The 21437-nt window shown below is 49.6% G+C and overlaps 1 protein-coding gene across 1 annotated transcript in view; it reads left to right on the forward strand.

Annotated features, from left to right (window-relative positions):
- The window catches only part of LOC148121980 (epoxide hydrolase 1), a 29678-nt gene extending 9367 nt beyond the window's left edge, over positions 1–20311 (forward strand). Inside the window, exons 2-9 of the mRNA XM_087906073.1 lie at positions 8741–8928; positions 11253–11433; positions 14033–14260; positions 14812–14941; positions 15409–15617; positions 17411–17519; positions 19342–19467; positions 19896–20311. Coding sequence (XP_087762199.1) covers positions 8746–8928; positions 11253–11433; positions 14033–14260; positions 14812–14941; positions 15409–15617; positions 17411–17519; positions 19342–19467; positions 19896–20097 — 1368 coding nt within the window. The 5' untranslated portion in view covers positions 8741–8745 and the 3' untranslated portion in view covers positions 20098–20311. The remainder of the gene's footprint in view (positions 1–8740; positions 8929–11252; positions 11434–14032; positions 14261–14811; positions 14942–15408; positions 15618–17410; positions 17520–19341; positions 19468–19895) is intronic.
- The last annotated feature ends 1126 nt before the right edge of the window (positions 20312–21437 follow it).

The following is a 21437-nucleotide window of genomic DNA, read 5'->3' on the forward strand; positions in this document are numbered from 1 at the left end:
AAAGATGTGAGACTCACAAGAAGTCTAGAATAAACACACATATCTCGGCCGTCTCTGCGGTAACAGTGGGGTCTTTGCATGCATGTAAACGGTGGTCATCTCTGCGATAACAGTGGAGTCACTGCATGCATGTAAACGGTCATCTCTGCGGTAACAGTGGGGTCACTGCATGCATGTAAATGGTCATCTCTGCGGTAACAGTGGGGTCACTGCATGGATGTAAGCGATGCCCCCCTCTCTTACACACCAGTTCTCCAATGGCCCCGTCCCCTTCTCCCTACACCTATCTTTACCCTGTCTCCACCTTGCCAACTTTGTCTGCATGGATTTACATTTTTCACCAGGCTGCTGGCGCACGTAGGTTCCCACACCGATCTTTGTCTCACGGACATCACAGACAGAAGGAAGCCACACAGCAGTGCCCTGGTCACTCTTGTCACACCTGCTTGGGTGTGTTGTACAAGACTCTGACACTGTTGAAATGGATTCCCAGATAAAGCTTTTCATAGTGTAGAAATGTAAAACTGAAATTTACATTTAATAGAGTAGATAACATGCACCTTTGTTTAAAAGCTAATAAGTACAATATTTAATCTGTGGCACTGAATATGCTGGACACTCTCTCTGCCACCAAGGCCAGATGCATACTAGCACCTAATATTAAAATATGTATAGCCTTAATTCTTCCTATAAGGACTCGATTGCTCCCCAAATTTCCAATAAATGACCCCTGTCCTCCAGTTACTATGTTATTGTTTTTTAATTTTATGCACCTAGGTGTTTTGACTGTGTGTATATCTGTGAGCCTTGTGTGTGCAATGCCAGCAGATGCCAGGGCCCCTGAAACTAGAGTTCCAGGTGGATGAGAACAGAATGGAATCCCCATCATCCAAAAGAATAGCGATGCTTCTAACCACTGAGCCACCCGCCCCCATCCTCCCCAACAATGTTGTAACAAATGTATCGAGCTGCCTTTTGTTGTTGTTTAAATGCATCTTCTCTAGTACGCGGTGGTGCACACCTTTAATCCCAGCTCTAGGGAAGCACAGGCAGCTGGATCTCCGTGAATTTGACCAGCCTGGTCTATAAAGCAAGTTCCAGGATAGCCAGGACTATGTTTCACAGAAAAACCCTGTCTTGAAAAACCAAAACCAAAAAACACATCTTCTTTACTAGGCAACTCAACTCATCATTTCATGGGGTGACTACCATGACTGCAAGAGAGAAAATATGGTTTCCTTCGGCTTTTGTAGCACTAGGCACCAAACACATCTCCATGTGCCAGGAACTTCTGCCCAGAGCCACACCCCGAGCTCTGCCTTCCTCTCCAACTCTGAGCGCGATGTTTTTCCTCATTGGAACACTGGGTTACAAAACAAATAAAAAGACTACTGGGAGAAAGAAACCTTTGGTACAGATAAATTAGCCCCCAGTTTCAGGTGCTAATGTGATGGAAAGGACTTGGGACCTGCGCTTTTGTTGCCTATTCTTTCCAGATATCCCCTAAACTCTGTTGGGGTTTTTGGTTTTTTGTTTGTTTGTTTGTTTGGGTTTTCAAGACAGAGTTGTTTTCTTTTTATTGGGAAATATACTTTTTTTCTAAAACATGAAAATTCTTACTCAGTTGTAGTTTTGCTGTTAATATAGCTTGTTCTATCAAATTTCAACTTAGAATTGTTCATGTTAAAATGATATTTATTTTTTAAAATTGTTTTTTATTGAGGCATATATTTTTCTCCGCTCCCCTCCCTGCCTCTCCCCTCCCCTTCAACCCTCTCCCAAGGTCCCCATGCTCCCAGTTTACTCAGTTCTTGTCCTTTTCTACTTTCCATGAAGATTAGATCCATGTATGTCTCTCTTAGGGTCCTCTTTGTTGTCTAGGTTCTCTGAGATTGTGAACTGTAGGCTGGTTTTTCTTTGCTTTATGTCTAAAAACCACTTATGAGTGAGTACATATTAGATTTGTCTTTCTGGGTCTGGGTTACTGCACTCAATATGATGTTTTCTAAATCCATCCATTTGCCTGCAAATTTCAAGATGTCATTATTTTTTTTCCTGTGTAGTACTCCATTGTGTAAATGTACCAAATTTTCCTAATCCATTCTTCTGTTGAGGAGCATTTAGCTTGTTTCCAAAACAGGGTTTCTCTGTGTAGCTTTGGTGCCTGTCCTGGAACTAGCTTTTGTAGACCAGGCCAACCTTGAACTCACAGAGGTCCGCCTGCCTCTGCCTCCCAAGTGCTAGGATTAAAGGCATGCGCCACCACTGCCGGCCTAACCCTGGTATTCTGAAGAGGTTAGAATATTCTCTACTGCAGCAGAAAGGAACCACACAGAAGACATCACTGTAGCTCTTTGCCACAAGGTAGAGGCTCAGCAGATAGCTGTGGGATTCTTGACAGTGAGAACAGAACTTCTCCGAGCTAATAGCAAAAGCAGGCACCCCAAGGACATGATTTACAGAACTTGGGTGGGTCTCAGGCCTCCATGAGCTGGGTTGAGCTTAATCCTTCTGCTTCACAGCTTTGGTGATGGTGCATGCGCAGGAGAGTGGGCACCTCAGGACACGGGTGTCTCCACTCTGCACCCTCTCACCTTCAGCCTGGTGCTGTGCGCCTAGGCCGCTGTAGAATGTTTGGATATGGGAGTCCCACACAGTGAGTTAGGGAAAAGGAAAGGGCACCCCCTTTGGTGGAGCACCTGCTCAGAGCCCTTCAGTCTTCACCAGCAGCCTGATAGGTTGATGATCCCCACACTCTAGATGACAATGGGTCAAGGGGTTTCGTAATTTCTCCAGAGCCCCGCAGCTGCTGAATGGTAGAGCCGCAAATGGAACCGCCTAAGGAAGAAAACACACCAGAAAGCCCCTTATTGTGCCTCCATGATTCTCCTGTCCCTAACACCAATGCATCAAAGCTGCTCTTTGGGGTGTCAGGGCACAGACGCTCTGAAGGAAAGCCAGGTAGCATCCTCACTGTGTAACCAAGTGTGCTGTCATGCCGCTCTGACCACAGGCATTGCATGGTCCCTGAATGAAAGGACACATCTTCCCAGAGGACTCAAGGTTAGGTCTTCCCTCTGAGCCATGCTCTCCCAGAAACGGGACCATCTGAGGCTGACCTCTCGTAGAAGGTCCATGAAAAAGTCAGTGGCTTATCACAGGGGAGGTGTCCATGACTACCCGGGCTCATGATGATGTCTCCCTGCAGTGGCCTCCGCCACGGCAAATTGCATCAGTTGCTACCCTTCCTAGACTACATACACACCTGTACTTTTCATCTAGTGGACTTCAGGATCCATCAGGTGCCTGAAGCCCCTTTTCCAGTCTCCAAAAGAAGCAGGAGCCAAGTCTACTCTGCTCTAGATGGTGGGCACCTCAAGTGCTCAGTCTCAGGGGAGGAGGGGTGTGTGGTCAAAGATACCCATAGACACCATGGGCACCAGCTCTGATTGGTCGGACTCCAGGCTCTACTCCTTCCAGGATGTACTACCCACTGTCTAGCAGAAGGTATTGCTTATTATCCTTTCTGTTGGTGGGGGGGAATGACTCATAGTTCAGGAGACTCCTTGGGGGCCGCAGTATCTGGGAGCACGATTATCAGTGTTCTGAGGTCTCAGGGTTGGTTTGAAAGCTTCAGACTGTCAACGTGTCCTGGGGGAGAGAGCCAGGGAGGGGACTGTAGCAGGAATGCAGTCTTTGGAATTGAGCCATGAATTGGAACCCTCAAAAGCATGTAGCTAGGCACTGCCCTTCTCTGATTCTTATCTTAAATAAGTGTTGGAGGACTTTTGTGTTTGTTTCTTTGTTTTAAAAAAAAAGGTCCACAATTAGTGGGTTCACCTGTACTGTTCTTAGCAAACGCAGCAAATCCAGCCTGCAGAAGGGCAATGCAAGTGGCTACTTGAGGCTAATCGGAGGTTCTGGTCTTTGTGTGCTATTATAACCTGCTATTAAGTAACAAGTAGTGTTAGTCAGGGGTGAACTGAGACAATGCAGCCGGTCCTGCTTTGTAGTCTGAGGAGGCCCGGGGCTCCAAGGCACTGGAGGAAAGTATACTACTGTTTTATAAGATTGTCTTAGTTAGGGTTTCTATTGCTGTGAAGAGACACCATGACCACAGCAACTCTCATAAAGGAAAACATTTAACTGGGGCTGGGTTACAGTTCAGAGGTTTAGTCCATTGTCATCATGGCGGGAAGCATGGTGGTGTGAGGGAGACATGGTGCTAGAGACAGAGCTGAGAGTCCTACATCTTGACCTGTAAGCAACAGAAAGTGGTCTGAGACACTGGGAATTACCTGAGCATACACGAGACCTCAGAGCCCACCCCCATAGTGACACGTGTCCTCCAACAAGACCACAGCTACTCCAACAAAGCCACACCTCCTAATAGTGCCACTCCCTATGGGGGCCATTTTCTTTCAAACCATCACAATAATGGATAATACTAATACTCTTGTCGCCTGGATTTGAATGTAAGAGACAGAGCCTTTAAATTACTCTTTAGATCTGTTGATTTACACACACACACACACACACACACACACACCACTGTATTCTTGAGCTTTTCAAGGGACAATACTTCCCCTCCACACACACACACACACACACTACTGTATTCTTGAGCTTTTCGAGAGACAATACTTCCCCTCCACATGACACCCCACCACGTGAATGCCTTAAGCCAAAAGCAATTCTGAAACCCGTAATGTCCCACACATTCCTGTACTTCCTTGCCCATGATAAAGCAGAGCTTATGATGAGACCCAATGAGAAGTTGACAATAGCTAATAACTCAATTGCACCTGTACTGTGGGACATCCCAGCACCACAGCAGCCAAGTGAAATAGAGTCACTGGAACCATCTCTGTGGTAACTGTGGGTGCTCCTATGCAGCTAAAGGACACCTAGTGTATACGTCATGGATACACCTAGTGTATATGTCATGGATACGTTGGACAAAACAGTGGGTGATGTCACCACTTACAGCCCCAGCTTTTGGGTTTTGGTTGGTTGGTTCTTTTGGGGGGGGGGGGAGAGTGAAGAGGTGGAAGCACAGCTTTCCAGAGTCAGTTCTTTCCCTCCACCGCGTGGCTCCCCAAGGTCAAGCCAAGGCCACCAGGGTTAGCAGCGAGTGCCTTTACTCACAGAGCCGTCTTGCCAGCCCAGCACACAGTTTTAACTAAGAATTATTTCTAAAATTTCTATTTACATTTTCAGGCTCCTGTCACCCATGGGTAAACAAAACCCGGCATAAGGGGTGACAATTTGGGGCAAAAACCATCATGAGTCATTGTTATGCCCTTTTACCTGGATTCTGTTTTCTGGGACTCCGGGTCTCGATCACTGTGGTTTTGTTTGCTGTCTGAAGTCCAGAGTCATAACTGCCCTGCACACACAGTGGATCAGCTGAGTCATCGTGCTGTGCAAATGTAGAACGGCAGGGCAGGTAGGGACTCACATTCAGCTCCCCTCACCTGTCCCCGGCTCCAGGTGCTGTGACCACGAATGGGTCAAGGCACTTTCATTTAGCCCTGGGGAAGAGCAGAGAACGCTGGGATAATCCCACCCAGAAACGGAAAAGGCATGGGGACACAGATGACAGTATTCTGTCTTCTCAAAGAAGAGGACTTTCTGGTAAGGGCAGAGTCTCTGGAAATGGGGAAAAAAAAGGCGATACAAAGTCCCTGTCTGGACTCAGAGGGGCTCCACTTCAGCTGTCTCTAACCTGTTTCATTTAAGCGGTTCTCACCACCTGACTGACTGGGGATCTGAGGACAAGGGCTAAGGGGTCCTTAGGCTGAGAGACAAGAGCCTTGGTCTGGAGCTGGAATGAGGGACCAACAGAGAGAGATTCACACAAGCACATGCACGGGGAAAGAGAGAACACAGACACAGAGAGAGGTGCGCAAATACACACACACACACACACACATACACACACACACACACACAGAGAGAGAGAGAGAGAGAGAGAGAGAGAGAGAGAGAGAGAGAGAGAGAGAAATCCACGCACACAGAGATCCACACACATGCAGCGTCCTCCCACTAGGATGGGCAAAGCTTGCTCTCCAGCACCCAGGCTCTCAGGAAACATTCTCACAGAGACTTTGAGCCACGCAGACCTTCCCAGTCTGAAGAGGGAGACAATTACAAGTAGGAGTCTGTATTTCCAGGGCATGGCTTCCATGGATGACTGTCCTGGGATCTCAGCATCCCAACGATTTCGGCTGAGATCTCTGGCAGCATCTGATGTGGGGTGATGAGGTCTCCGTTCAGTACGGGATGGCCGTGGCACTAATTCCTGGTGATGGGTGGATATAAGGGAAGAAACAGCGGTGGCTCTGAGACTGCAGGCGGCACTAGGGAGATCAGTAAGGACACTGCCAGACAGAAGCAGTTTCCATATGAGATTCTGTCCCCATCAAGAAACAGGTGCCCCTACATCAGCCACTTCAGTGTGGAAAGTTCATGACTGGCCCTTTGTAAGGCCTGGTATCTCTGGAAATGACATCTGGTGGCCCAGTTCTCAGCTTAAAAGGGCAACTTTCATCAGGTTTATACCTGGAGGCTCAACACTGATTGAGACCTGACCATTTGAAATTAGCGGGTGGAGTGCACACAGGTGTTTTTCTAAAGGGTTTTCCTGCCTTAGGCTGCTGCTCCTCCTCCATCGCTCCAGACTGGTCCTGACTATAGGGTGCCCAGGGAAACCTCCTCTGCCCTTTCTCCAAGGATAGGTTCATGTTTGTGCCAAGCAAGGCACTGCACTTGGAAGATGGGAAGCTGAGAAGCCAGGTCACAATGCTGGGCTGGGACCTTTCTGTATTGGTTTGCAGATACAAGTTCTTCTTCCTCCTGAGAGAAAAGACAAAAGACTCAGACTCATGGGCGTGCCAGTACAGCTTGGATTTTCTGAAATGTAATAGTGCATGCCCACAGAAACCGGAGACGTGGTTACCGAGGGCTCAGGATGCCCTGGGGACTAGAGAAGCAACAGGTTCGGGGTGTAAGCTTTCTCTTTGTTGGGGTGACAGCAGCTGGCATCAGCTGTGCAGCTGCTTGCCCATGCCCATGAGTACACTGCAGACATATCCGTCCTATTTCATTAAAGCTGGTGAAAACGCACTGAGATGACGTGTGTAGCCAAAGGCGGGCTTCCTAGCATTGTCCCCAACCAGTGTGTGCAGTGTCCCAGGTCTCTGTCCTGTCACTTTCCTTGTGCCCCATGAAGAACCCTCCTCCCAAGACCACACATGGGACAGCAGCCCCTCTTTTCACACATGGGGTGTAGAGAGAGCCTGCTGAAGGCCTCAGGAGCAGAAGGCCCCTCGAAAGGCCCAGGCCTCTATCTGCAGCCTCCACAGCTCCACCCAGCACTGTGCTGAAGCCACCATATATGTGTCTCAGGGAGGTGGGCCGTTCTCATTACTTACTGGAGTTATGAGTAAGTTTGTCTCTCTAACATTTTACATAATTTAATATTATATTTCTTCAGCATTGTTGGCCTAAAACTGTAAATTACTGACCAGACATGATGAGGCATACCTGTAATCCTGGGTACTAGGAAGCCTGAGGGAAGATGGCTGGGGTTCATGGCCAGCCTAGATACCATAGCCAAACTCCATCTCAAACATCATCAAAACCAAACAAGAACCAGTGTTTTTCCAAATATTACTATTAATTTAGGAGTAGCAAAAAACAAGGCAATGAGAATATACAGGTAAGAACTATAGAGATGGCTCAGCCGTTAAGACTAGGCTCACAACCAAAAGTATAAGAAAATACACAGGTCATAGTAAATTATGCCCATATTAGAAAAGATTGAAACAAAGGGAGTTTTTTAAAGGCAAAAATGAGGACTGGCAGTGTAGCTCTTGCCTACTATGCTCGAGACCAGGGATTATGGCCCCAGTAACCAAAATAATAATAATAATAATAGACAAAATTAAAACAAAGTTGCATGACATCGAATACATTGAAACAGTAGCCTTGGCTGCAGTTACTAATAAAGAAAGTGACTTCAGAATGAGGTGGAAGACACTGGCTACACTGTTGTCCTCGCAGAAGCGTTTCTGTGTGGGGCTGTGGCGGCTGTGCAAGCCTAGGCTATGGCAGAGTCCGTCTCCACAGCTACTATCAGTTACACAGAAGAATTGTTTTCTCACAAGCGTTTTTTTTTTTTTGTGGGGATGACACAATGAACCCCATTTTAATCCTGGCACCCATTACTTCTCCCACAGGACAAACATGAATAAGGCCAGGAGCAGGTCACATGTGTCTTATTTCCTGGTTCTTGTAACAAAATACCTGTTAAACAAATTATGGCTGGAAGAATTGGTTTGGGCTGTGCTTGAAGATAGAGTCGATCACAGCAGGCAGACATGGTGGCAGGAGCAGGTCACTGGTCACACTGTGTCACAGTCAGGGAGCAGAGAGAGCTGGATGCTGGTGCTCAGCTCACTTTCTCCCTCTGTTCAGCCTGGGGCTCTTGACGTGGAATGGCACCAACCAAATCCAGGGTGGGCCTTCCCACCTCAGTCCATCTTTTCCGGAAGCACTCTCACAAACACACCTGGCGGCTTTTCTCCTAGCTTTGGGACAAGCTGACAGTCAAGATTATCATCACATTGGGGGATGCACTGGGAAGAGCCTTTTTGGTAACTCGTCTCTGCAAAGCTAGACGTGAGGTTCTGGCTGGGTCTCTCCTCTTGCTGATCTATCCCATTCAATCTCACAGGAGTCATGTGGCTGGAACTCCTCCTGGCCTCGGCGCTGGGCCTTGTCATCTACTGGTTTGTCTCCCGGGACAACGAGGAAACCTTACCACTCGGAGATGGCTGGTGGGGCCCAGGGTCAAAGCCCTCAGCCAGAGAAGATGAGAGCATCCGACCTTTCAAGGTGGAAACATCAGATGAGGAGATCAAGGTGAGACGCCCTTTCCCAGCCTGGGTAGGAACCAAAGGGGCAGACTGGCTGTGGTTTCCTTAGAACAGAGTGGGGACATGGTTGAAGATGGAACTTAGGAAATGGGCCATCTTGAGGTTTTGTCTGTCTGCTCTAGCCCCTGAAGGCAGATGCATTGTGCTCCTAAGTGGTAGTTCCTACTTTCTAACCCCATCTCTCTGGCTACTTTTCCTCTCCCACGCAAGACCCAGGAGGGCTCTCCAGTGTCACTGTGTGCATCAGAGACCAATGGAAGCTTCATCCCCCTAACCTCATGCCCACTTGCAGCCAGTCCAGAGTTTAAGGGAGAAAGTGAGCAGATGCCCAGGGTAGATATGGAAGTCACAAATATAGAGGGAAGTAGTGTTCGGGAAATACAGTCACATGGAGACCACAGGGTCAGCCTTGGGTAGGCCCCTACTGTGTTGACCACTTCTGGGCCCATCATATCGTTACACCAAGCCTGTCCATTGTCACATGTAAACAGAGACTGCTCTTTCATTTCCCGGCTTCCCAGACCCGAATAATCACACAGAAACTATGTTAATTACAACACCGTTTGGCCAATGACTCAGGCATATTTCTAGCTAGCTCTTACATCTTGAATTAACCCATTTCTATTAACCTGTGTATTGCCACAGGGCTGTGGCCTACCAGACAGTTTCCAGGTCCTTCTCCTTTGGCAGCTACATGGTGTCTCCTTGACTTCGCCAATTTCTGTTGGATTTTCTGCCTGGCTTTGCTCTGCTATATCATTGGCCTAAACACTTTATTCATTAACCAATGGCAATAAAACATACAGCATACAGAGGGGAATCCCACATCAATCACTTGTTGCGCCGGCTCTCAGAGGTGGGCCCTGAGAATGGTACAGCACTGGGTCCCGGGTGATGGATTCTAAGTCTAAGGATCCTGGCCTTTCCACGTAGAGTTGGAGTCAGAAAGGAGGGGCCAGAGGGTAGAGGGAGGAGAGAAGGAAGTCTTCTGGAGGAGCCAGACCAAGGGGGGTCCCAAGGAGGCAGACCTTACAAAGCCCATCCTTTGCTTCCCCATGCGGTCCTTATGCAGCTACTGTGACAGGTGCCCCACCGGGTGCCTGGAGAACAGAGACCCCTCCCTCACACAGCTCAGCATTTAGCATCCATCCGCAAGAAGGGAGTATCCAAAGATAGAGTGACCCACACATCAGCAGAGATTAATGTCATCAGGCTCTAGAAAAAAGGTCACAAAAGGTCGCAGGAGGAAGGGATTGAGACCGGAAACTGGACTGAAGCCAAGAGCAAGTGGCTGAGGTTCCTGTGTGGGGCACGCTGGGCCCTTGCTGCTGACGGCAGAAACTGAGCTCTGAGGATCCTCCTGAATGGAGCCAAGACTTGGAAGGAGTCTAAGTTTCCAAACCTGTTTGTGGGAGGCCCAGGGACATGAAAACCTCTGGGAATAACGACACCTGAACCACTCCATGAGGCACCAGGCACGTCCCTCAGCTGGAATGCTGAACTTTGAACTGAATCCACTGTATTTGGATCCTGTGTCCTTTTTATCTAAGCTAGGATCATTTGATACTGTGCAGCAAGGACCAGCATACCATGGCTCAAGGCCAAGTGTAGCCTACCACTTGTATTTTAACTGCCTGGTGAGCAAACTTTGGTGTCTCTAAAGGAACATAGGGGGCAAAACAAAAGAAAAGTAATAGTTGAAGTCATGCAATGATTGTCTGGCATTTGAGCTTCAGTCCTGTGTGTAAGTTTGACTGGAGTGTGACTTCCCTGCTCATGCGGGGCCCATCTGTGGTCACGGCCTCACTGCTGATGTGGGGTTCATCTGTGGCCACAGTCTCACTACTGATGTGGGGCTCATCTGTGGCCACGGCCTCACTGCTCATGCACGGACCATCCGTGGCTGGTCCTTCACTTCAGGGAAAGAGTAGAGAGCTTGCATCTTGCCTAAAAACTTGGTATGTGACTCCCTGCAAAGTATTCCAGTTCCAGACCTATACATGGCTTTAGTGTGTTTAGAGTGAGAATTGTTGACACACCTAAGCAATGAGAAGATGCTGGTAGGGAGAACGGATCATGTGTGGCCTGAGCAGTCTTCCAGTCTCTCCCTGCACCTCCCATCCCACCGATAGATGAAAGGGAATTTGAAGTCCACAGGGAGAACCCGTATGCCTCTCAGGGATCCAGTGACAGCCATGGGCCCTGTGTGGCCCCTCCACGGTGTCCGTTTGTGACTGCAAGGTTCACTCTGAGTTGTGGACACAGCTCTCTCCTTGCCTCTGCCCACCCACCCTGACTTCTTCACTGCAGGACTTACACCAGAGGATCGATAGGTTCCGGGCAACCCCACCTTTGGAGGGCAGTCGCTTCCACTATGGCTTCAACGCCAGCTACCTGAAGAAAGTGGTGTCCTACTGGAGGAACGAGTTTGACTGGAGGAAGCAGGTGGAGATCATCAACCAATACCCTCACTTCAAGACCAAGATTGAAGGTGAGTTTGCAGAAGCCCAGCCTGGCCTAGTGGTGTGTGAGTCACGGGGGCTGCCTTCCTGTGTGAGATGAGTGACCCAATGTCAACCATGCTGCAGTACCCCAGGATGCAGGAAGGTCAGTGACCCCAAGTCAATCATGCTGCCGCATCCTGGAATCCAGTGAAAGGTCACAAAGATGCTGTGGTTCACCATCTTGCAGGATATACAAATAATGCCAAGAGTCAACAAACCATCAGTGTGTAGCACTAGACTTGATGGCAGAACAATGATTTTGCAACCAGAGACCTGTAACGTCCAGTTAGGAATCTTGAGGTCCTTGTGCGATATCAGTAAAGGAAGCCTGGGATCTGAGCATGGCCTGAATCAGCTCAGCCCCTGGTGGAGTTTCAGGCTAGGTAATCCATTGGGGTGCTCAACAGTCAACCCTGTGATAAACTGTCCTGTCCAACTATAGCCCTCAACCTCATGACCTCCCTCACACTGTCCCTCAGACTAGCCCTGAAGGCACAAAGCCAACTCTTTATTTACAGAAAGGCTGACCCCAGGGTCATTTTATCTGAATTAATAGAGCCTTAATAGAAAGCAAAATTTTGCCAAGACTTGATTAAGCAGGGAATCTTTAGTAAAATTAAATCATGCTGTTAATTTTTTAACCCATTTATTTTTATTGTGGTAAAATGCATGTAACATAAAATTCAATGACCTTGGTGATCTTGAAGTTCACAGTTCAGTAGCTCCGTGGCAAGAAGTGTGCTGTCCCATGGCATGAAGATGATTCATTGTTAGGCAGGCTGTTTCCAGAAGCTTTCCACCAGCCCAAGCTGACCCCTTTGGCTATTGTGAATAACACTGAACACGGGTATACGCTTGCCTCTTGAAGACCCTGCTTATGGCCAGACACAGTGCTGCATGCCTATAATCCCAGCACTTTAGAGGTACAGCCAGGAGGATGAAGTGTTCTAGGTCAAAGTAGGCCATCCACATGAGACCCTGTTTCAAAACACAAAAGAAAGCAAAGAGACTCTTCAACTGTTTGGGCTGCCACCCAGAAATGGCAATGCTGAATCAGATAGAATCTCTATACTCAATTTTTTGAGAAATCACCATCAGCAACAGAACATTTTATGTTTCCTCCGGAGTCCACAGCTGTTCCAGTTTCTCCATATCCTCCCCCAAGGCTTGTTAATTCCTGAAATTAAATACATTTATCACAAAGAATAAAACTAAAGTACTCAGCTGTCCCACTCCTAGACAATTGCTCTGTATAATTTTGGAACTTATCCCTGAGAACTCCAAATCTCTGTATACAGTTATATAAAGTCCTTGGCCCCTGAGGGTCTAGTCTACGGTTTTTCTCCTTTAATACGATGTGAAGTCAATATGCATTCTGTAGAAACCACAGCTTGGTCCTTTTCCTGGGCTTGTGCCTGTCTAGGCACAACTCTCACACGGCCCCATTACCACAGAGGAAACAAGCTATTCTGCAGGGAACCGAGAAGGCTGTGCTTTCATGTTTGACAAGTGAAATACATTACATGTGTGTGTGTTTGCATGTATGTTCATCTGTGTGTGTTTGTTTACATGTGCGTACATCTATGTGTGTGTATATGTGTGTGAGGGCGCTCACACTGAACACAGGGCCTCATGTATATTAGGCACGTGGTCTTCTACCACTGACGAAGGCATTTATGACTTCCAAAATATTCAGCTTCTGGCAGGTTCATGAATGTAAGCTACATAAAGGCTGTTGCACTCATGAACAAGCAGGTCAGGCTAGTCGCTAACCCCAACATGGCCTTCCCCTAGATGAGAAGCTATGGTAGTTCCTAGGGGCGGGGAAGTCATTTTTCCTCGGGGTTGTACCTGATGGTAGGTTGTCCATGCACATACACAGCTCTAATTGAACTTAATGAGTTAGAAAAGAGGGCGTGAATACGAGAGGAGAGTCCTGAGGAGTGGATACCATCACGAATCATTTACATATAGACATGCATGTATAGTATATGAAATAGTTGAAAAGTAATAAAAATATTTCAATTTCTAAAAGAATGTAAACCCCATATAAGTAAATATCCTATGCATAAAGCTGACTGTGAAACTGGGTTACACCGTGGTCAGGACATGGTCATTTAATTCCATGGCAATGAGCGCTTCTGTACATTAGGTTAGCACACGGGTGACAGTCACTTCTCACGACTACACTGCAGAGCTCTGTCGAATGCAGTCCACTGTCGCTGGGTATACGGCCCTCACCCACCCTGCTGTGTTCTCAGTGGACAAGTGTTTAGGGAGCCTGCTGTAAGCCAGGCTCTGTCCTGGAATGTGGAATCCCGGAAGTGCATTCCAGAGCATCTCTGCCTTCCAGAGAGCACAGTATAATGTGACTGGGAGCTCAGTGAGGACATGCACATAGCCAGAGCTCACTGCAAGCACCCAACAGTGAGACTTGTCATTACTGTCATCAGTACCTCAGGGACACCAAGGACACAGCGCTTACTCTCTCCAGGAATGGCACACAGGGAAACAAGATCCCCAGGACTTCAGCCTCCACTGCAGCAGGCCCCTCCTCCCCTCACCCCGACTGTGCTCTGTCCCCAGGGCTGGACATCCACTTCATCCACGTGAAGCCTCCCCAGCTGCCCTCAGGCCGCACCCCAAAACCCTTGCTGATGGTGCACGGCTGGCCCGGCTCCTTCTATGAGTTTTACAAGATCATCCCGCTGCTGACTGACCCCAAGGCCCACGGCCTGAGTGATGAGCACGTGTTTGAAGTCATCTGTCCCTCCATTCCTGGCTATGGCTTCTCAGAGGCATCTAGCAAGAAAGGTACAGGGTGCTGGAGGGCGGCACATTCCAGACTGTGCCTCATATAGCCAAGATGCCATGGTGTTCTCCTTCTAAGATGAAGCAGGGAAGCTAGAGAGTCTGACAGACATTTTAGGTTTTACATGGCCAGTTCTTTAGGGGTATGAGCCAAGGGGACAGATGTGGCTGCCTAGCACTGCTCAGGCGTGGACTCATGCATTTGCTGCTCAGGGGCAGCTCCAAACCTGGGCCTTGCCCTGCTCTAGGCCAACATGGCTAATTCAGTCCCTGTGCAGGGCATCCTGCAACCTACAGTGGCCAGCCAAGCATTGCACACACCTTCCTGCCTGGCAGAGTGGCAGCTGCTGAAACACGGCCCTATCCTGAGGAAGGCAGCTCTCACCCTTTCCCTGTGTCTGGGGAAAGTGTCCTTGCTGCTCTAAGATTCCTTCTAGCTTTCTGTGGGCCTCTGTTTCTTCAGCTTGGAGGGAGGCTGGTCTAGGGCACTTGCAGGCACCCGAGTGCTCTGAAGGCGTGCTCATGCCTCCCCTGTCTGTACCCTTCACATTCAGGCTTCAATACGGTGGCCACCGCCAGGATCTTCTACAAGCTGATGTCGCGGCTGGGCTTCCAGAAATTCTACATTCAAGGCGGGGACTGGGGGTCCCTCATCTGCACCAACATAGCCCAGATTGTTCCCAAGTGAGTCAATGTAGTCATCCAGGCATGGTACAGCTTTGCCAGGAACTGTGTGTGGGTGGAATCCACACAAGACCCAGGGCTGTTCACCCTAGGCCCCTCTCCAGCAGTGTCTGAGACATTGGAGCACCCCTTAGCCAGGTCCCCACAGGCCCAAATGCTAGTGGTCCTGGGGCTGAGGAAACAGATTTTCTCTCATTGGGTGGGAGAGGGCATGTTGACCCCCTGCTCTCCTTGGGGTAACTGTGGAGGCTGTCTAAAGCAGACAAAGAGGCCTGTATTAGATCATGTTGGACAAGATCTATAACAGGCCTGACCAGAATACTCTAGAACAATTCCCTCCTCTCCAGCCACTCATCCCAACTCAGTGGATGCCCCCAAGGGACAGGTGCCAACGGAGACTGTCTCTTCAGCCCCATCTCCTCTCACATAGCAGCCAAGCTCACCTGTGCCCATTCCTCTCCTCACAGCCACGTGAAAGGCCTGCACTTGAACATGGCTTTTGTTTCAAGAAGCATCTACACCCTGACTCCTCTCCTGGGCAAGCGCTTCGGGAGATTCCTTGGCTACACTGAGCAGGATATTGAGCTGCTGTACCCCTTCAAGGAGAAGGTTTTCAACAGCATCATGAGGGAGAGTGGCTACCTACACATCCAGGCCACCAAGCCAGACACTGTGGGTAAGCACACCAGGGCAGGGAGACCCAGAGGCAATCCCACTGTCCCTGAGAACACAGCTTACAGCAAGAAAGCCCTAATAAGGTACACAAGACTCTACTTTCCTTGCTGAGAATTGAACTCAGGGCATCACACATGCTAAGCCATTGCCGCTCAGTGCAACTGTAATCCCAGGTATGGGAGGCAGAGCCAGGGGAGCCCCACAAGTTTTAGGTACCGAGTCCACACAGTGAGTTCCAAGCCATCCTGGGCTATATAGCAAGTCTCTTGATTCAAAAAAGAAGAGGAGGAAGAGAGATGAAAAAAACTAAAAATTTTAATTCATAAAGAAAATGATAGGATGATCAAACAGTAATTTGTTTAAAGGTATTAAATACAAACTTGTTTTCTAATGCATACAGAATTCATTAACACCCACAAGAAGCCAGGCCTGGTGATGCATGCAAGCCTGTGATCCCGGGTGCTCTGGAGGCTACAGCAAGACAAGTCCTCCTGGGTGGCTTAGTCTGAGACCTGATCTCAGAGTAAACACAGTAAACATGTCAGTGAGGCAGCTCAATGGGAGAGCATTTGCCTTGAAACTGTTAAGTCCCTGGGTCCAATCCCAAGTATAGAAACAAAATTACCACTGCTGTGGGGGACATTGTTTTCCTTCTTGAGAGACCAGAACCATTTGCATTATCCTGATTTTCTATCATTTACAGAGCTGTAAAGTAGCTTGAAGACAAGGGAAGGTGGAACACCTCCCCAGAACAGTGGTTCTCTAACTTCGTAATGTTGTGACCCCTTAATAAAGTTCCTCATGTTGTGATGACCACCCGTACTGTAAAATTATTTTATAACTACTTCATTTAATTGCTACTGTAATTTTGCTGCAGTTATGAATTGTAATATAAATATCTGATATGTAGGATATCTGATATGTGACCCCTATGAAAGGGTCATTCAACCCCCAAGGGAGTCACATCCCACAGGTTGAGAACCACTGCCTTAGAAGAGCCAACCCTGTGAGGAGTCTTCTGGATGTCCCTCCCTAGAGTCCATTCAGAGGTCACCTGGGAATCATTTTGCTCATTTCAGAGCCTCCCACAGTACCCATGGCCATCCCATACCCACACCAAGGACAGCCCCTGACCACATTAGTCCTTTGCAAAGTCAGGATTCCTTTCCAGTTGTGAAACAGATGCTCATCAAATACACACACACACACACACTCATACACACGTACACAAACACACATACACAATCACACATACACATATACACATACACAAACATACATACACACACACACAAACACACACACACACACACACACACACACACACACACACACACACACACGAGAAGACAGCCTCCAGCTCTCCTGCCTTCCAGCTGCACTCTCCACAAAAGCTGGCAACCTTGTTCCTTACACATGTTGCAAATGCAGGCCCCCATGGGTCTGACACAGGCGATGGCCTCTTTTGGGACCTGAATGGGTCCCCCTCACTCCTCTAACTAGGTCCTGTACTCATCCTTCTGGCGACTGGAGCAACACAGTGTGGACTCTGTATTCTAGTTCCGTTTGCTCAATATGACTTTTGTGAGGCTTCTGTGATGTTACCCTGGCCATGATGCTTAATGCTGGCTGTGCTGTTGATCTCCCCTTGCCATAGGAGGCTACTCAGGCCAGGGCTCCAGAAGTGGGGTGCATTGCAGGGCCTGCTACTGCTCTGTGGCACCCACACCCCCCATCCTGGAGTCATAGTCTCCGGGCCAGGCTCAAATCCCTCCCTTGCTCCTTCCCATCCAGGCTGTGCTCTGAACGACTCACCCGTGGGCCTGGCTGCCTACATCTTAGAAAAGTTCTCCACCTGGACCAAGTCAGAATACCGTGACCTGGAGGACGGAGGCCTGGAGAGGTGAGGCCCCTCGGCCCTGCTGCAAGGACCCAGTCCCCAGGCTCTGCCTCTTTCTGACTGCCATCCCATCCTGGTCCCAAGGCACTCCACGGGGAAGTCAGCAACCGTCTTCAGTCCTTGACTTGTTGCACCTTCTACTCCATGGCCAACGTTGTCCTGTATAGGGGATGGGGAGGTAGAGGCAAGCAAGGTCCGGTGACTTGTTCAGCCTTCCAGTTGGTGGTGAGGCAAGATATGTGTGCCAGCAAGTCCCCAAAGTAGCAAACGCCGTTTATTGCAGGATAGCTGAACCCTCGCTCGTGGCACTTGTGGGTTCTGTGAAAACCAGCAGGGAGAGGTAGAGCAGTGAGAATGCATGCCTGTGAGGGTGTGCTTGTGTGTGCCTGTGACACAGTGGTGTGTGAGGGTGTGTTTGTGTGTCCCTGTGACACAGTGGTGTGTGAGGGTGTGTTTGTGTGTCCCTGTGACACAGTGGTGTGTGAGGGTGTGTTTGTGTGTCCCTGTGACACAGTGCTGTGTGAGGCTGTGTTTGTGTGTCCCTGTGACACAGTGGTGTGTGAGAGTGTGTTTGTGTGTCCCTGTGACACAGTGCTGTGTGAGGGTGTGTTTGTGTGTCCCTGTGACACAGTGCTGTGTGAGGGTGTGTTTGTGTGTCCCTGTGACACAGTGCTGTGTGAGGGTGTGTTTGTGTGTCCCTGTGACACAGTGCTGTGTGAGGGTGTGTTTGTGTGTCCCTGTGACACAGTGCGGTGTCAGGGTGTGATTGTGTGTCCCTGTGACACAGTGCTATGTGACACAGAGCTTCACATTGATGCCATGCTCATTTTGGGCATGGTGACATCGAGGCACAGACTGCAAGACATCCAAGCAGGGGTGTCCCTTCAGAGCCCAGATCCACAGAGGTGGAGCCAGGGTAAAATATCATATGGGAGAGACAGACCCATGTGGTCTGGTTGTCCTGGCGGAGATGTCACAGAAAATGTGGATGGCAGCATCTAGAGATGCTGGGACATCCCTACAGAGGAGGGAAAGGAAAGGACAGAGGGATGGGACAGACAGACGAAAAGATCAGGGGCCAACAAGAGCCTCGCTCTACAGCCCTGAGCAGTAAGAGCAGCTCAGGAAGCAGAACTGAGAACAGAGTCGAGGATGGCGCAGGAGTGGAGATGGAGGAGCCAGGAGGGCAGCTGGGAAAGGGGTCCTGGGGTAACGTGACAGGTAGTATGGCTAGCCTAGGAAGGAGAGAAAGCTGGCACGGCCAAGGGGGCAGATGGGTGATTCAGGGACCAACACTGGCAGATCACAATTCTAGGGCAGAAAAACCTGGAAATGCCGGGCCCAGACACACTGGGCATTGGCGTCTGCCAGACTAAGATGTTCTCAGAAAGGGTGACCAGGCAGGTGGGGCAGTGATAGACCTGTGGCCCATCAGGACACATCCAAGGTTGGGACCTTTGGAGGAGTCAGCAGCTGGGATTGGATGGGATCAGCAAGGTTAGGAGGCCATTTGGGGCTATATCCTAGTCACAGTTAAGGCTCAGAAGACCATGGGGCTGAATCACTGAGGTCGGCAGGTGTCACAGAAGGGATGGCAGTGCTCTGCAGTGGCCACAACACAGAGGCCCTTCTGCAAGGCAGACAGCTACCAGGGATCGCTGGGGCTGTAGAAGGTCACAGCCATGAGTGGCAACTGTAATTCCTCAGCCCTTCCCTAGGCTCCCTAGCTAGGCCTTACCTGATGTCCCCAGCCTGAAGGGGCAGCCCCTTTGTTCTTAACAGCCATAGCTTTCACTGAGCCTGGGCATCCTGTGTGCTTTCCCAGGAAGTTCTCCCTGGAAGATCTGCTGACCAACATCATGATCTACTGGACAACAGGAACCATTGTCTCCTCCCAGCGCTTCTACAAGGAGAACCTGGGCCAGGGCATTTTGGTCAATAGGCATGAGAAGTAAGCCTGGCTGAGCAGGGAGGGAGGACTCTGGGGATGGGGTTGGTAACTACTTGGCCTTTAATTCAAAGAAGGAATGATGGCAAGATAAGAAAGACAGAAAATGTTCTTGGAATCCTGATGTTCTCTGAATCCTGCTCTGCTGTGACAGAGGAATTGCGGTTTACAAAGTCTATGTGGAGACCCTCAAATGACAGCGAGGAAACAGACTCACAAAGTGGTTATTTAGAGGCTCACATGACCTGTTACATAGTCATCCTAGGCAAAGAGGGTCCTTAGTAAGTGAAAAGCAGGAACTATAATGGGAGGGTAGTGTAAGCCTTCGATGGCTCCATGATCTCGCTGAGCTCTCCCCAGGCCATCGGTGTCCCCTCTGGAAACAGGAGAACACAGCACCTCTGCCTCACCCTTGTCCCTCTTCCCCGCAGGATGAAGGTCTTTGTGCCCACCGGCTATTCTGCTTTCCCTTCCGAGATAATGCATTCTCCAGAAAAGTGGGTGAAGGTCAAGTACCCCAAGCTCATCTCCTACTCCTACATGGAGCGTGGGGGCCACTTTGCTGCCTTTGAAGAACCCAAGCTCCTGGCCCAGGACATCCGCAAGTTCGTGTCCCTCGCAGAGCTGCAGTGACGACACTTGCTACCAACCATGGCTTTCACAGCAACCCTGGTTCCCCTGGAGTCACTTTGAGGAGAGATGACCCCGTTCTAATGTTTGTTTCAGCCTCTGACCACCCTGGAGGTCCACACTTAACCCCCACCCAGAGTCCCCTCTCACCATCCCATATGCATCACCCCACTGCACACCAGGGTTAAGCTTTGATGATAAATGGTTTTATTTCTAAGAGTGTCTGGACCAATTTCCATGTGTTTCTTAGACAATCGCATGGGGCTTTCCTTTCAAAAGAGTTTGCCAGGTCCCCCCGTCCCCACCATGGAGGGTCCTGCTGAGCCCTCTGAATCTGGCCATGCTGACTACGGCAGAGATGCAGTTAGATGCCACCAATAAGTAGTCCAGGACACTGCACTAGGCAGACGCCAGGAGATTATGAGACCCCTTGAGCCGGTATACAACCCCTAGGAACAGAGGTAGTGCGGCTGGCAGTTGTCTATGAGAAGATCTGAGTACCCCAGGCTCCGCCGGGTGAGCTCAGTGAGATCTGTAGAGATGTGTTGGTCCCGTGGCCCTCTGACTGAGGTAGAGGGAAGGATCGTCCATGTTTGACTCTGTGCCTCTACAGCAGCGCTTCCTCCTCTTCCCTGATGAATCTCCTCCTGTCATGACCCTGTCCTTCAGGCATTTCCCAGTGAACCACAGGAAGGATGCTCTTTGCCAAAAGCAGCTGCCCAGCCCCAAGACCCCACAGGGACTGCCTGACCTTCTGCAGGCTGCGACTTCAGACTGAGGACACGCCCAACACCCAACCTGGGCACCCCATTCTCCAACTCCCACTCTGTCTTCATATCCTCGCCATGAGCCCTATGGCACTGACCCTCCCAACTTAGCAGACACTGAGATGGGGTCTTACCAGCGTGGCCCAGTGGGAACTTTATTGATAATTCTTGTTGTCTGTGCTTTCTCTGTGGGGATCCTCTGCCCTGATACAGCCAGAGTCCCAGGTAACGTAACACAAAAGCCCAGCACGACAGTTGAGATGTGTGTACAGCTTGGCTACCATCAGCATCAGCCACAGCAGGGGCCTTCCTGGTCCCACCCCTCCCCACTGGGACCCCGGAACCCATCTGGAGCCAGGCTGTCTGTGGAGACGGGTGTGTCCTTGATGCCTCTTCCCCGGCACAGGCTCGGAACAAGGGATCTCCAGCACCCATCTGGCCTATTCTCTTGCTGTTAAAAGGGCCTCAGGTGTCCTTGAATAATGACGGTCCCTGAAGATCTTCTCAGGAGAGACTGTCCAAGGACAGACTATTCTAAGAAGAGTCCCTGACCTCACGGAGGGATCAGCTGCAAAG

The sequence above is a fragment of the Myodes glareolus genome, chromosome 5 (genome assembly GCF_982192425.1).
Source record: "Myodes glareolus chromosome 5, mMyoGla1.1, whole genome shotgun sequence".
NCBI classification, from domain to species: Eukaryota; Metazoa; Chordata; class Mammalia; order Rodentia; family Cricetidae; genus Myodes; species Myodes glareolus.